The sequence below is a fragment of the Nerophis ophidion genome, linkage group LG11, assembly GCF_033978795.1.
Source record: "Nerophis ophidion isolate RoL-2023_Sa linkage group LG11, RoL_Noph_v1.0, whole genome shotgun sequence".
Classification (NCBI taxonomy): domain Eukaryota; kingdom Metazoa; phylum Chordata; class Actinopteri; order Syngnathiformes; family Syngnathidae; genus Nerophis; species Nerophis ophidion.
Genome location: NC_084621.1, coordinates 39573952 through 39591034, shown reverse-complemented (window position 1 = coordinate 39591034; position 17083 = coordinate 39573952). Strand labels below are relative to the sequence as shown.

The window sequence follows — 17083 nt, the reverse complement described above, 5'->3', positions numbered from 1 at the left end:
TATTTGTTCTGTTGTGTTTATGTTGTGTTAAGGTGCGGATGTTCTTCCGAAATGTGTTTGTCATTCTTGTTTGGTGTGGGTTCACAGTGTGGCGCATATTTGTAACAGTGTTAAAGTTGTTTATACGGCCACCCTCAGTGTGACCTGTACGGCTGTTGACCAAGTATGCGTTGAATTCACTTGTGTGTGTGTGGATAAGCCGCATATATTATGTGACTGCGCCGGCACGCTTTTTGTATGGAGGAAAAGCGGACGTGGCGACAGGTAGTAGAGAACGCCAAAGGCAATGCCTTTAAGCCCTACCCCCAATATTGTTGTCCGGGATGTAATTTGGGAGGGGCACTGTACTTTGGGAATCTTCCGGGAAAATCGGGAGGGTTGGCAAGTAAAAGTATTAGCGGTGAATGCGGTGTTACAGCGGCGGGCCAGCTCTAATGTTAATTTGATATTGCCTCAAGGGCCAAATTAAATTACACGGCGGGCCAAATTTGGCTGAGGGCCAGAGTTTGACACCCATGCTCTAGCCGTTCACCCTGCAGCACCTGCCAAAGATGACGCCATAGCACAAACAACACACCTTTTGTCTCTCTAAGTGTTGAAAACAAAACACTGGCCGTCAGCGAAGATAAATCCATATGATTATCTGCACCGTTTTATAAGCCGTAGGAAAAAAGTAGTGGCTATAGTTCAAATTTTTTGGGACGCAAATGGTAGTGATTTGGTGAATTTGACTTTATTCAGTTTATACATTGGCAACCGCTGTATCTGCTCCGATAAAGAACATAATCATGTTGTGTGCATGGCCATCTTTAAACTGCAGGTCACATTGAGGTGGTAAAACTGCTAGCATCTCATGGAGCCGAAGTAGCCTGCAAAGATAAGAAATCCTACACACCTCTTCACGCCGCCGCCTCCAGTGGGATGATCAGCGTTGTCAAATACCTCCTGGACTTGGGGGTGGATGTGAGTCCCACTCACTGTTAGACTCTTGACAACAGAAGCTTTATTGTCAGTATGCGATAACAATTAGTACTGGTAATGATGGTTTCCAGATCAATGAGCCTAACGCATACGGCAACACGCCCCTTCATGTGGCCTGCTACAACGGGCAAGATGTGGTGGTAAACGAGCTCATAGAGTGCGGGGCGAACGTTAACCAGGTGAACGAGAAGGGCTTCGCTCCTCTCCACTTTACTGCCGCCTCACGTCACGACGCGCTGTGTCCAGAGCTGCTCGTGTGCAACGGGGCCGACGTCAACATCAAGGTAAATTTTTCAAGGAGACATCTGAGAACGGCTTTACATTCTTGTTCATGCTCACGCCCCCACACGGCTGTATTACTCCAGAGTAAGGACGGAAAGACTCCCCTCCACATGACTGCTATCCACGGAAGGTTCTCAAGGTCTCAAGCGATTATTGAAAACGGTGAGCTCCCTTGAAAAGGATTTTTCTTTGGGCAGTGAAACTACACAAGTTGCTTAAAGACGTGCTTGTGTGTCTTCCCCTATGAAGGTGCTGAGATTGACTGTGAGGATAAGAACGGAAATACGCCACTGCATATCGCCGCAAGATACGGACACGAGCTGCTTATCAACACACTTATTACCAACAGAGCTGACACAGCCAAGTGAGCAAACAGTTACCTTAAAGGACTCTTTATATATAAGTGCAGATTTTAATACAGTGCACTCCAAAAACGATACTGTCTAATTAGTTGTATATGGCAAAAAAGCAATGATTATGATGGTGTTCTTTTTTTTCTTTTTTTTCTTACAGACGAGGGGTCCATGGTATGTTCCCATTGCATTTGGCTGCTCTAAGTGGATTCTCAAACTGCTGCCGAAAGCTATTGTCTTCAGGTAACTCCTAAATAAAAGTTTATTCTGTAGAAGAGAAGCACAGTGTGCTTATATCTTTTAAAATTGTTCAATATTTAGGGATGGGAATTAATAAGGTTATTACTATTCCAATTTTGATTCTGTTTCATGATTTAATTCTTTATCGATTCTCATTTGGACAAAAGGATGACAAACAGGTTAATTAAAGATCCACAGCATCGACAGAAATAAATATTGTGTAATATACTAACACACAACCATCTTTAGCGGATTTCAGAAAACTTGTGTTCTGTAAAGCGAAACGCGCCACTTTCGTTTTGGCGACCTAAGAGCCAACCGGTTACGGATCGAGGGATTCGGCCCAAAATATTTTCAACGTGGTAAATGTGACACAACTGAAAAACTACTTTATAAATCTTTAATCCATCTATACTTGTTTCCACTGCTTGCTTCTCTCGATGTTGCGTGGGTTTGGAGCCTATGATGAGGCGGAAAGCAACTTACCTGGGCATGTTGCCTTACTCACTGTCACCCAGTAAAAATATTTCAAGCCAGTGAAGCCAAACATCAGTTTGTGAGGTATTTAAATTATTAAAAGTTAAATTGTTAGTTAACTTTTCTAAGAAACATTTTCCAGACTGATATAAACATGTCTATTGTCTACTGTGGAGGACACTGCTTGTCAGAAAGTAAAAGTTGAAAGACATAAAGTAAACATTGTGTTACACTGGATGTTTTCATTATCACTTTAAAGACATGCAACTTTAAGCTTTTTTTAATATTTGCTTGGAACAGTGGATGTCCCTGCACTATTCTTTGCACCTAAAAGTCATATTTGTAGTAATAAATATGATTAGAACATTTGAGCATTATCTTTGTGTTTTAATTAGAGTAAGTCTTTTTATCCTTAACATTCCTGCCACTCCATTTTACACACTATAACATTTTTAAATACCACAAAAATTATCGTGGCCTTGATACTGTGATATTATCATACTATGAGATTTCATATCGTTACATCCCTAGTTACTTATGTAACTGGAGACAAGAATAGACATAGATGCATGGACTGGGTGTCGCGAGAGACTAGCGAGCAGTAAACAGTTTATCTTTAAAAGAAGGCAAAAAAACATGACTGTCCGCAAAATAATTACCCACAAGATACGTAACTTCAAAACCGCGGACCATCTCCGTGCTGTGCTGACTTGTCAGTATTGTAACATCCCAACTATCCTTCCATCCATCTTCTTCCGCTTACCCAAGGTCGAGTCGCAGGGGCAGCAGCCTAAGCAGGAAAGCCCAGACTTCCCTCTCCCCAGCCACTTTGTCGAGCTCTTCCTGGGGGATCCCGAGGCGTTCCTAGGCCAGTCGGGACACATAGTCTTCCCAACGTGCCCTGGGTTTTCCCCGTGGCCTCTTGAACGTGCCCTAAATGCCTCCCTAGGAAGGCGTTCGGGTGGCATCCTGACCAGATGCCCGAACCACCTCAACTGGCTCCTCTCGATGTGGAGGAGCAGCGGCTTTACTTTGAGTTCCTCCCGGATGGCAGAGCTTCTCACCCTATCACTAAGGGAGAGCCCCGCCACATGGCGGAGGAAACTCATTTTGGCCGCTTGTACCCGTGATCTTATCCTTTCGGTCATGACCCAAAGCTCATGACCATAGGTGAGGATGGGAATGTAGATCGACCGGTAAATTGAGAGCTGAGCCGGAAGGCAAAGCTCTCAAATTACCGGTTCTTCTTCACCACAACGGATCGGTACAACGTCCGAAATACTAAAAACGCCGCACCGATCCGCCTGTCGATCTCACGATCCACTCTTCCCTCACTCGTGAACAAGGCTCCTAGGTACTTGAACTCCTCCACTTGGGGCTGGGTCTCCTCCCCAACCCGGAGATGGCATTCCACCCTTTTCCGGGCGAGAACCATGGACTCGGACTTAGAGGTGCTGATTCTCATTCCGGTCGCTTCACACTCTGCTGCGAACCAATTCAGTGAGAGCTGAAGATCCCGGCCAGATGAATCCATCAGGACCACATCATCTGCAAAAAGCAGAGACCTAATCTCACGACCACCAAACCGGAACCCCTCAACGCCTTGACTGCGCCTAGAAATTCTGTCCATAAAAGTTATGAACAGAATCGGTGACAAAGGACAGCCTTGGTGGAGTCCAACCCTCACTGGAAATGTGTTCGGCAATGCGGATCAAGCTCTGACACTGATCATACAGGGAGCGGACCGCCACATTAAGTCCACAAAGCACAGACTGGTTGGGTAAACTCCCATGCACCCTCAAGAACCCTGCCGAGAGTATAATGCCGGAAGTCATATTCTATGGCTTCCCCGAACTCCTCCCATGTACGAGTTTTTGCCTACGCGACCGCTGAAGCTGCACACCACTTGGCCTGTCGGTACCTGTCCACTGCTTCCGGAGTCCTATGAGCCAAATCGGGTTCTTTTGGCTCATAGGACTCCTTCTTCAGCTTGACAGCATCCCTCACCGCTGGTGTCCACCACGGGCTTTAGGATTACCGCCCCGACAGGCACCAACTACCTTGCGGCCACAGCTCCAATCAGCCGCCTCAACAATAGAGGTGCGGAACATGGTCCACTCGGACTCGATATCCAGCACCTCCATCGTGACATGTTCAAAGTTCTTCCGGAGGAGGGAATTGAAACTTTCTCTGACAGGAGACTCTGCCAGACGTTCCCAGCAGACCCCCAGGTTCCCCATGGGAACAGGCCTGGCCACCAGGCACTCGCCATCGTGCCCCACCACCGGGCCTGGCTCCAGAGGGGTGCCCCGTTGACCGGCGTCCGGGCGAGGGAAATATGGGTCCATGATTTGTCTTCATAAAGGTCTTTGAGCTCCTCTTTGTCTGATCCCTCACCTAGGACCTGTTTGCTTTGGGAGACCCTACCAGGGGGCATAAAGCCCCGGGACAACATAGCTCCTAGGATCATTGGGACACGCAAACTCCTCTACCCCGATAAGGTGGCAGCTCAGAGAGGATGGGGGGCTTAGAAAAATTACCTGTTAGTCTTTTTTTTTTATTTCACAAAACCTTTAGGCGTCTGTGACGACTTGACTTGACTTGACTTGACTCGTGGAAAAGAAATATATTTGAAATGTGCCATGTGTTTGCCTTTTTACTTTAACATCTTTGGGGATGTATGTTGTGTTTGAAAACATAAATACTGTAGGAATGTAACTTTTAAAGAATGTGTTTTTTTAATATTCAATCAATCAATGTTTATTTATATAGCACTAAATCACAAGTGTCTCAAAGGGCTGCACAAACCACAACGACATCCTCGGTAGAGCCCACATATGGGCAAGGAAAAACTCACTCCAGTGGGACGTCGGTGACCGTAACAATAATGACTGAGAAACCTTGGAGAGGACTCTCATGGGACCGAAAGCAATGGATGTCGAGCGGTTCGAACATGATATTGTGAAAATACAATCCATAGTGGATCTAACATAACCGTGAGAGTCCAGTCCAAAGTGGATCCAATATAATAGCGAATATTTGAAGATGAATGGGCCTTTAAATGTTCTCATTCATCAAGTTATTGTTATTTTCATGGCATTCAACTGATCAGCTGTCTAAGAAGATGTTTGGCCACTCATCCGAGTAGCTTTTATCAGTTCATGTTAATAGACTAACCTTGGACAGATCTAGTCTGAGTGCTTTGAACTAAGGTCCAAACTATTTATCCTCTAACATTAGGAATGCACAGGAAATAATTATTTTGTTCTTTTATGGTGTAAAAAAATAATGAGAGAACCCTTGTCAGACAGGAAGGAGGAGGCATGCGGCCTCTGAACCAGACAGGCGCTGTCTTGTCATGTAATGCATGAGAATCATTAATTCTACGTTTATAGTTAATAATAGCTGGTTTTCCAATGATGCGCTCACATGATAGCCATTGTTAGTTATTTAATTAGTAACCTGGAGTACAAACAGACGACATGCTGCTGGGGTAGATTCACTTCCGGCTTGAAGAGAATTAAAACGCGTCATTCATTGATGTTGATATAATGAATGTTATTATTATTACTACTATTATTATTATTAAATATTCCAATTGTATCGCATTTACTTATTAATAATATGTTTACAAGGTTCCTCCTTTGACTATTGACGTATGCAGTATTGTGTCATTTCTGGTTTCTGGAATAGTGTGCACAGCATAGAGATGTGCGTACGTGCGCGAAAATTAGATATGTGAGAACTGTATTAGCCCGCTGAACAGAAAAAATCAAAGTCTACAGAAAGTGTAGAGACCAGTTTTTCTGATATTTGATGGTAACTACAGGACAAAAAAAAATTTAAAAAACCAACCTGATACAGAAGAACGAGATCAGAGGAATCCATTAGTTCATTTAAACATGATTTACTGGAGCAGAATCGGGATGTAATTTATGAAAATGTTGATGTTAATAGTGCTTACAATATATCCTTGAGAATATTTAGGTCATTATATGATAAAAATTGCCCAATAAAAGAATGCATGAGCAAAAGAAAATATAGTAATTGTTCTTGGATCACAAAGGGATTGCGAAATGCTTGCAAAAAGAAAAACACTCTTTGCGGGGGAATTTATACAATTGAAAACAAAAGAAGCAGAAAATAAATATAAAAAATATAAAAACAAAATAACTCATATTATGAGGTCAAAAAAAAGAGATTATGGTAAATGGGTTGTACTTGTATAGCGCTTTTCTACCCCTTTTTAAGGAGCCCAAAGCTCTTTGACAGTATTTCCACATTCGCCCATTCACACACTGACGGCGGGGGCTGCCATGCAAGGCGCTTACCAGGACCCATCAGGAGCAAGCGTGAAGTGTCTTGCCCAAGGACACAACGGACGTGACAGGGATCGTAGAAGCTGGGGATTGAACCAATAACCCTCAGATTGCCGACACAGCCACTCTACCAACTTTGCCACGCCGTTTATTACTATAAGAAATTACTAGATGATAATAAAAACCATATCAAAGGAATATGGAATGTATTAAACAGTATAATATTAAAACAGTACCTTTTCAAATAACTATCCAAAGTATTTAATGAATGATGGTAAAGAAAATTATAGTATTGAAGATGTGTCTAATGCCTTCATTAAATTCTTTGTAAGTATTGGACCCGAACTTGCAGCACAAATCCCAGATCCACGGACAACTGGTAAAAATATGGAGGGATTGTTGGAGAGAAATCTCAATTATATGATTTGACATGCAGTGGGTGAAGAAGAAATGTTAATTATTGTAAACAAATGTAAGAACAAAATGTCCACTGACTCCGATGACATTAGTATGGCATTGGTGAAAAAGGTCATTAGAGGGATATCAAAACCATTAACATATATCTGTAATCTGTCATTTCAAACCGGTACATTTCCAAATGAAATGAAAATAGCTAAAGTTATACCACTGTTTAAAACTGGGAGCAAACACCACTTCACAAACTACAGACCCATCTCTTTGTTTTCACAATTCTCTAAAATATTAGAAAAACTATTCAATAACAGGTTGGATGCATTTATAGAAAAACATAATTTACTCTCTGACTGTCAATATGGGTTTAGATCAAACAGATCTACAAACCCCGTTTTCATATGAGTTGGGAAATTGTGTTAGATGTAAATATAAACGGAATACAATGATTTGCAAATCCTTTTCAACCCATATTCAATTGAATGCACTACAAAGACAAGATATTTGATGTTCAAACTCATGAACTTTATTTTTTTTTGCAAATAATAATTAACTTAGAATTTCATGGCCACAACACGTGCCAAAGTAGTTGGGAAAGGGCATGTTCACCACTGTGTTACATCACATTTCCTTTTAACATCACTCAATAAATGTTTGGGAACTGAGGAAACTAATTGTTGAAGCTTTGAAAGTGGAATTCTTTACCATTCTTACTTGATGTACAGCTTAATTTGTTCAACAGTCCGGGAGTTGTTGTCTTATTTTACGCTTCATAATCCGCCACACATTTTTGATGGGAGACATGTCTGGACTGCAGGCGGGCCAGGAAAGTACCTGCACTCTTTTACTACGAATCTGTTGTAACACGTGACTTGGCATTGTTTGGCTGAAATAAGCAGGGGCATCCATAATAACGTTGCTTGGATGAAAACACATGTTGCTCCAAAACCAGTATGGACCATTCAGCATTAATGGTGCCTTCACAGATATGTAAGTTACCCATGCCTTGGGCACTAATACACCTCCATACCATCACAGATGCTGGCTTTTGAACTTTGCGCCTATAACAATCCGAATGGTTATTTTCCTCTTGTTCCAGAGGACACCACGTCCACAGTTTCCAAATATAATTTGAAATGTACCCCGCCTTCCGCCCGATTGTAGCTGAGATAGGCGCCAGCGCCCCCCGCGACCGCAAAAGGGAATAAGCAGTAGAAAATGGATGGATGGATGGATGGACTCGTCAGACCACAAAACACTTTTCCACTTTGCATCAGTCCATCTTAGATGAGCTCGGGCCCAGCGAAGCTGGCGGCGTTCCTCGGTGTTGTTGATAAATGGCTTTCGCTTTAACGTTTTGACTAGCATTTACAGATGTAGCGACCAACTGTAGTTACTGACAGTGGTTTTATGAAGTGTTCCTGAGCCCATGTGGTAATATCCTTTACACACTGATGTCAGTTTTTGATGCAATACTGCCTGAGGGATCAAAGGTCCGTAATATCATCGCTTATGTGCAGTAATTTCTCCAGATTCTCTGAACATTTTGATGATTTTTACGGACCGTAGATGGTAAAATCCCTAAATTCCTTGCATTAGCTCGTTGAGAAATGTTGTTCTAAAACTGTTCGACAGTTTGCTTGCAAATTGGTGACCCTCACCCCATCCTTGTTTGTGAATTACTTAGCATTTCATGGAAGCTGCTTTTATACCCAATCATGGCACCCACCTGTTCCCAATTAGCCTGCACACCTGTGGGATGTTCCAAATAAGTGTTTGATGAGGATTCCTCAACTTTATCAGTATTTATTGCCACCTTTCCCAACTGCTTTGTCACGTGTTGCTGGCATCAAATTCTATAGTTAATGATTATTTGCAAAAAAAAAAGTTTATCAGTTTGAACATCAAATATGTTGTCTTTGTAGCATATTCAACTGAATATGGGTTGAAAATGATTTGCAAATCATTGTATTCCGTTTATATTTACATGTAACACTATTTCCCTACTCATATGGAAACAGGGTTTGTACATCAATGGCAATAATTGAAACAATAGAGGAAATCACAAATGCCATAGGCAAGAAACAATATGCAAAGGGAATATTCATCTAAAAAAAAATATTTGACACAATTAACCATGATATATTAATTAATACAATGGAAAAGTATTGAATCAGGGGAGTTGTACTAGACTGGCTTAAAAGTTACTTAAATAAGAGACAACAGTTTGTGAAGTTGGGGGATTGCTGTTCATTGTGTTTGGACATCGCTTGTGGTGTCCCCCAGGGGTCAGTGTTGGGGCCAAAATTGTTAATCCTGTATATCAATGATATATGTCAAGTGTCTACATTATTGAAATTAGTGTTATTTGCTGATGACACTAATATATTTAGTTCAGGGGATGACTTAAATCAATTACAGGAAGTCATTATGGAAGAAATTAGTAAACTAAAAGCTTGGTTTGACGATAATAAATTGTCATTAGACCTGACTAAGACTATGTTAATGCTGTTTGGAAAGAAGACACGTGAAACAAGGGTACAGATACAAATAGATGGGGTGGCTATTGAAAGGGTTTTTGAAATAAAATTCATTGGAGTTACAATTGACCATCAAATTAACTGGAAACCACATATAAAACATGTACAGTCTAAGCCAGGAGTGGGCAAACTTTTTGCCAGGAGGGCCACATTGGGTTCTAAGATTTGACAGGGGGGCTGGGCCAGGAACAGATGGATGGAATGTTTGTGTGAAATAATATAAATTACATGTAAAAGCCATTACGTGAGAGGATTTGGCCTACAACATGTAACATATCATGAGTAGGCAGCAAGGCTCATTGTACAGTTAGATTTTCTTTTCAAATGCATTAATTTCATTTGATTAAGAATAAACACAGTAGAGAAATTCACTGTATTTGTTTGACTTACCTGAATTATTTACATTTGATTATCACAGAATAACAGCAGAGAAACTCACAGTTTCAGTGGGAACAGTGTTGTTGATCTCCCTTTTTGGCCAATTCAACAAAGTCTGGAGTGAGTTTGGTTGTGGCAATTCTTAGGATAGCTCCGAGATGCTGGTCAGTTAACCTGGATCTGTGACGGGATTTGTTGATGTTCATGACGCTGAATGTCTGCTCACAGACGTAGGTCGAGCCAAACAAAGTTAGCATCTTCTGTAGCAAAGTGGCAGCTGATATTGTACTCTTTGTTAACCGCGACGGTTTCTTGGCATATCATACACACAGCCTTTGATCGGACTTCAGTAAAAAAATATTTTGTTGTCCACTCTGCATTAAATTCACGGCATTCACTGTCCACATTTCTTTGCTTTGATAAGCTCATTTTTACAGAAGGGCTCACAGCCAAAGTTCCATCTAAGGTGCGCGCCTGCGCAAATGCGCACTGCTCACGGGTCTTCTGCGCACAGCAAATGAATGCCGTGCAGAAAATCAAAAATCCCATCTGAACTTTAAACAAAAAAAACACCAATTGTCAAGTGCTGAAAACGCATGCGGTATAGGCAGAAGCCTTAAAACATTGCTACGTTTGTTTGTAAAAAATATATATATATATATATACATATATATATATATATATATATATATATATATATATATATATATATATATCATCCATCCATCCATTTTCTACCGCTTATTCCCTTTCGGGGTCGCGGGGGGCGCTGGCGCCTATCCCAGCTACATACATATATATATATATATATATATATATATATATATATTTCTATAATTTGGACAAGCTCCGCAGGCCGGATTAAAACGTTCAACGGGCCGTAGTTTGCCCATGTCTGGTCTAAGCTGTCAAGAAGCATCTCAGTAATAAATAAAGCAAAGCAGGTTCTGGATCACAAATCACTCCACATTATTTACTGTTCATTAGTCTTACCATACTTAACCTACTGTTTGGAAGTCTGGGGGAATAATTATAAAAGCTCATTAAACCCAATAACTATACTTCAGAAAAGAGTTGTACGCATCATCAACAAGGTTTGATATCTGAACCATACTCATTCACTACTCTTACAGTCAAAACTATTGATATGTAATGATATTATTTTGCATCAAACTGCACAAATAATGTATCAAGCCAAAATAAATAAACTCCCAGGAATCATTCAAAAATTGTTCAGCACATGAGAGGGGATTATAATTTAAGGGGGAATTTTAATTTCAAAATGCTTAGTTATAGAACAACCATCAACAGTTTTTGGGTTTCAATTTGTGGAGTGAAACTATGGAATGGTTTGAATGTGGAGTTAAAGCAATGTCCAAACATAAAATAGTTTAAAAAGAAGTATAGGTACATGGTATTCCAGAGATGAAGAAGGGGTTTGATATTGGGTTTCTTGTGTAACAGAAAAGTTTGGGGCTGCCCATTGAGGCACTTGTACTGCTGTTTTTGCATGATACCATTTCCTTGTGCACTTGTGGTAATGGTGTGGCTATGTATGTGTATAGTGTGCAAATGTATGTATATATTTATAATTTATGTATATACAAGTTAATTAAGTTTGTACATAGAGTGAACAGGTAGTTCTAGCTCAGAGTAATTTGTGATTTAAAGAAAAGGGGTGGGATTAAATATGTGTATACTTATTCACACTCAAATATGTAAGGGGAAAAAAAGAGAGAGTCCAATAATCATTTTTTATTTTTTTTTATTCTCCATTGTTTTCATTTTGTTATAATGGCTGTTAAGGCTATAGCACTGAATTGGATCATGCTTGCTCTTGTTTTTTTGCATATTTGAAATAAAAATATATCAATAAATCAATCAAAAAGGCATCCTTTATATAATTGTTATGTCTTCTAAAACCATAGAATGTTCAGACACTTTGGGTCCATTTGCCATAAAATTGTGACTCAAAGACTTGTTGTCTAACTACTCATTCTATCTATGGCTGACAGACGTGTTGCTACATTGTATGGATATTATCTTTCCTGACTTACTAATCTACTTGCCAATTTCTTCTTCGTAGCTTGTTGCTCTCTGCTGTGACGTAGTTTCTTTTAGCCTTCTGCGGAAGTGTACAAAGCATAATTATTTTCTTGTTTCACTACTTCACATTCAAGCTAACTTAGGGATACAACTAGTATAGCTTGTCCTCTCCTGCTCCCCCCTCCGTCTTTGTCCGTGCTACAGTAGTACATAACCTTAAAAGAATGCTGGCCAATGTTTCTCCCAAAGTTATATTGAAACAAACCTAAAACTAACTTTTATTGAACATTAGCATCAATGCTGCATTTTAAAAACCCCTGTATTACTTTAACATACGTAAATAATTGATATTTGGACATTTGCCCATCTATTCATGAATTGCCCAGGTTCTAATTGAGATGCATCAGAGAATCAATAATTTGTCACACCTCTAAGTTGCCCTGTTGTCATCCTTCCCATGAATACAGTAACTATCTAGTGTTCATGCTGACAATCGGCGCCGTGCTTGGTGACTTCATGTGCGGCCACTAGAATCGATAAGGGGCTCGTTAACAAAATTGGCACATAATTCCCAGGAATCAAAACACTGGGAACCGGTTCTCAATTCCCAACCCTAATCAATATTTGGACTTTACAACCATGCAAGGTAATTAATTCTGAGTCTTATTAGGTTTTGATATAGACACTCCTGATGACTTTGGAAGGACATGTTTACATGCTGCGGCTGCTGGAGGGTGAGTGTGGTTAGGGCTAATGGTGTTAAATGTTTGGATCAATTGGATGTCATTCTTGGGTAATTCTCTGCAGAAACCTGGAATGTCTCAATCTACTTCTCAACACGGGTGCAGACTTTAATAAAAAAGACAACTTTGGCAGGTTCGTGTTTTTTTATTAATGGTTGTGTCGCTGTTGCATTTCAACAATCAGCTAAGAAACACCTGTCTTTCCAGGACTTCTCTACACTACGCTGCTGCCAACTGTAACTACCAGTGTCTGTTTGCTCTGGTGGGTTCGGGGGCCAGCGTCAATGATCTTGATGAGAGGGGCTGCACTCCTCTCCACTACGCCGCTGCATCTGACACAAATGGAAAGTCAGTAGTGCTCCGAACGACCCTCAACATAAATGAGACAATTATGTATCTAACTGTTGTTCCTATCAAAAAGCTTAAAGTTCACTTGCACTATTACAAACGGTAATAAACATTTGAATACTTTGGTAAAATATATTCTTATTTTGGATATAGGTGCCTGGAATATTTACTGCGAAACGATGCAGATCCAGGGATCCGGGACAATCAAGGCTACAATGCTGTGCACTATGCCTCTGCATATGGACATCGCCTCTGTCTGGAGCTGGTGAGAGCGTCACCATTGAGTGCAGGCCTTTTGAATCTTATCTCTCTTAATACATGTATTTCTGAATCCCCTTGATTGTGTTAGATTGCAAGTGAAACCCCATTAGATGTGGTGAGTAGTATTTGTGACTGTCTTAGTGTGCATACCGTATATTCTCTAATAATGGCTGTCCCCCAATACGTCACCAGGTGCAATATCTGCGTCAACACATAAACTGCTTTTATTTGTTTTTAGAAAAAAAGAGGGCTTCATTTTTTATACAAATCAATTTATTTGAAGGGACTTGAAAGTTAAAATGAAATCATTTAATTAATTAAATGCAGGGACAAGCAAAATACACGCATGGTCTTGCAGGCCTGCAGCAAGTTAAAGCTTGAATAGATTGTGTGGTTCAGGCAAGGTTGTCCATATTAAGTGATAGTGAGCGAACCAGCACAAAACAGTTAGTGCCACTTTACATGGACTGCATCATTGTTTAAAATGGACATTTTTGTGAGGCAGTTACTCTTTCCATTGTAAAATAGAAGTGACGATGTACATGTACCTTATTTTTCGGAGTATAACTCGCTCTGGAGTATAAGTCGCACCTGCCAAAAATGCATAATAAAAAAGGAAAAAAACATAAGTTGCACTGGAGTATAAGTCGCATTTTTGGGGGAAATTTATTTGATAAAACTCAATACCAAGAATCGACATTTGAAAGGCAATTTAAAATAAAGAATAGTGAACAACAGGCTGAATAAGTGTACGTTATATGACACATAAATACCAACTGAGAAGGTGCCTGGTATGTTAACATAACATATTATGGTAAGAGTCATTCAAATAACTATATCATATAGAACATGCTATACGTTTACCAAACAATCTGTCACTCCTAATCGCTGAATCCCATGAAATCTTATACGTCTAGTCTCTTACATGAATGAGCTAAAAAATATTATTTGATATTTTAGGGCAATGTGTTAATAATTTCACACATAAGTCGCTCCTGAGTATAAGTCGCAGCCCCGAGCATGAATTGATTTACGTGGAAAAACTTATTCGGGTGTTACCATTTAGTGGTCAATTGTACGGAATATGTACCGAACTGTGCAATCTAATAAGAAAAGTTTCAATCAATCAATCCGAAAAATACGGTAATAGTAACAGGCAGGAACTCTTTAGAGCTGAGTAAATAAACACCTCCAGACACTATTTGAGAAATTACGGTATTACGTGTGTCACTCTGCTCCTCAGCTCTAGAGTTAAGCAAATAAATGTATCTTTGTATTATTTGACTAGTTAATGGAAACCTCAGGGACAGACATCCTGAATGACTCTGACATCAGAGCTCCCATCAGTCCCCTGCACCTTGCTGTGAGTGGCGCTTATGGGCTCTCAAGACTAACGTTGATGTTTTTTCTTCTCGAAGCTAAAATCGACCGTTTATTTTGTGGTGTTCAGGCATACCACGGTCACCATCAAGCCATGGAGGTCCTGGTGCAGTCGCTGTTAGATCTGGATGTGAGAAACAGCCAAGGACGCACGCCTCTCGATTTGGCTGCATTTAAGGGCCATGTGGAGTGTGTAGATGTTCTAATCAACCAGGGTGCCTCCATCCTGGTCAAAGATTTCACCTTAAAGCGCACCCCTATCCATGCTGCAGGTAAGGGCCTGGAATAAATCATCAATATCATTAGCTTTTGTTTTAATTAATTAATTTTTACACCGTTTCCACAATTAAACAAGTCATTTAGAAAGTTATTTTTCTTTGCATCAGTTAACTTTTTTTTTTATTATTGTAGTTAACAAAAGCAGAATATCCTTATTAGGGGTGGGTTTGTCCTTCTTACATAAGACAGTTGAATGATTGCACTTGCAAATGTGTGAATGCTCTGACATTTTTTAAATGTACACAAATATAAATGTAGTCTCTCACTTTGTGAAATGTAGATTTGCTGATTTCTTTTTTTTTTTTACAATAATTAAAAAATAAATACTGTACTAACAACGATAAACACACAAGGTTGGTCGTGTTTTAGTGAAGTCTTTTGCAATAGGTAAACATGGTAGGCTATATATAGAATACTAGGAGCTAGCAGCTACACAACTAAGCCCACACAAGCGAGACCATCCATCCATCCATTTCCTACCGCTTGTCCCTTTACTTTTTTCACCAAGTACCACCTCTGAAGACACTTGGCTTTCCAAGTGTCACCATAATGACCAACATCTTAAATGCAATATTGAAGTAGCCCTAAGAATTCATTCTAATCAAGCCAGAGGTTTTATATAACAAGTATATTTATTATTTTTGGCCACTTTTAGCATTACATACAGTTTGAACAGTAACACTGTGTATGAATATAGGAAAATAAAACACTATCCTTTATTAATGAATCAAATATTTAATTAAGAGATTATTTGGCGTATCACTACATGAAGCCCACATACAACTTATTGGTACACGTGCCATTGTTTGGGAATCACTGAGCTAGACCTATAGGTAATACATGTTTTTAATTTAACAATATTGGAATGTAAAACATGACATTTGTCATTAGGATAGACTTTTCTTAGACTTATTTTCCCACAATGGGAAAAGTATCAAATATTTATTGTTGCATAGTACTTAGGGATACAAAGTTTCAAGGCAGATGCTTATTACAAAGTATCCAGTAACAAAAATGTCTGCATATGTCAACTAACTTAGTCATGAGCTTAACTTAAGGAATTAAAGTTAAAAGTTAAAGTACCAATGATTGTCACACACATACTAGATGTGGCAAAATTATTCTCTGCATTTTACCCATCACCCTTCATCTTGTTGTAGTCATTAGGTGTCGCCAAAAACACTTACTACACCACTTGAACTGGAAGACAGCATAAATCCATTGAGGATTGTTAGTAATAAATGGGTTAGAGTTTTATTGTTTTCTCTCCTAGTACTTAAACCTAATCAAGCCTTTTCTAACTTTTCTCCCCACAAAATATCAAAGGGATGTATGATTTGTCCTGATATTGTATCTGATCAATATTGTTATTGGTCAATACTCAAGGTCTTAACGCCTCTGGTTGTTTTAAAGAAAAACTGCACTTTTTTAAAAGACAAAGAATGTCTGTTTTAATGCATTCAATAGTAAATTAATGTGTTCAATAGTCAGCTTACAATGGAGCCTCTATGGGAGCCGCTGTATTCTGCCTATAAAGCCCTTTAAAAATACCTAAACACCTCCATTGACGTTTTATATACATGATGCAAGTATATATGTAATGTAGTAACAGGCACATTTATAATAACATTTAATCTTTATGTATTTTGCTCATTTTAAGCATACGCGGTGCATTAATTTAAAAACCACATCACAGCGTTCCTTTTTTGTGTTGCCATCTACATCACTGGTTATTACTCACCGTAGACTTGAGAATCAACAAACATAAAAAGAAAGATTACTTACTGTACAATGTCTGCTATCATTAAAATGCCGACTGATAGAATCTTATTATAGTCCCGTCTATATTAAGAATGATTCATAATCTTCGCAAAGAAAAAGGGGTAGAACCAAGCGACTTTTGAAGTCGCCATATCCGGGTCTAAATTGGCTGTCAAAGTGTACCAAGTTGACAGTATACGTCCTGGTCCTTCTACTATCCAAGTGAGAGGCATTAATTATGATCTAGAATAAAGTTTGACGAGCAAGGAAATGAGGAAGCAACT

At 39.6% G+C, this 17083-nt stretch overlaps 1 protein-coding gene across 4 annotated transcripts in view; it reads left to right on the top strand.

The window, feature by feature from the left end:
• Positions 1 to 17083, top strand: part of LOC133562071 (serine/threonine-protein phosphatase 6 regulatory ankyrin repeat subunit A) — a 48414-nt gene that overhangs the window by 22542 nt on the left and 8789 nt on the right. For 2 of the 4 annotated variants that reach the window (XM_061915897.1, XM_061915901.1), the window contains exons 7-18: positions 821 to 963; positions 1053 to 1265; positions 1347 to 1425; positions 1513 to 1627; positions 1777 to 1859; positions 12698 to 12761; positions 12835 to 12903; positions 12978 to 13118; positions 13272 to 13383; positions 13468 to 13494; positions 14668 to 14742; positions 14830 to 15031. In XM_061915897.1, the coding sequence (XP_061771881.1) occupies positions 821 to 963; positions 1053 to 1265; positions 1347 to 1425; positions 1513 to 1627; positions 1777 to 1859; positions 12698 to 12761; positions 12835 to 12903; positions 12978 to 13118; positions 13272 to 13383; positions 13468 to 13494; positions 14668 to 14742; positions 14830 to 15031 (1323 nt within the window). The remainder of the gene's footprint in view (positions 1 to 820; positions 964 to 1052; positions 1266 to 1346; positions 1426 to 1512; positions 1628 to 1776; positions 1860 to 12697; positions 12762 to 12834; positions 12904 to 12977; positions 13119 to 13271; positions 13384 to 13467; positions 13495 to 14667; positions 14743 to 14829; positions 15032 to 17083) is intronic. The other 2 variants (XM_061915898.1, XM_061915899.1) reach the window with 2 other exon arrangements.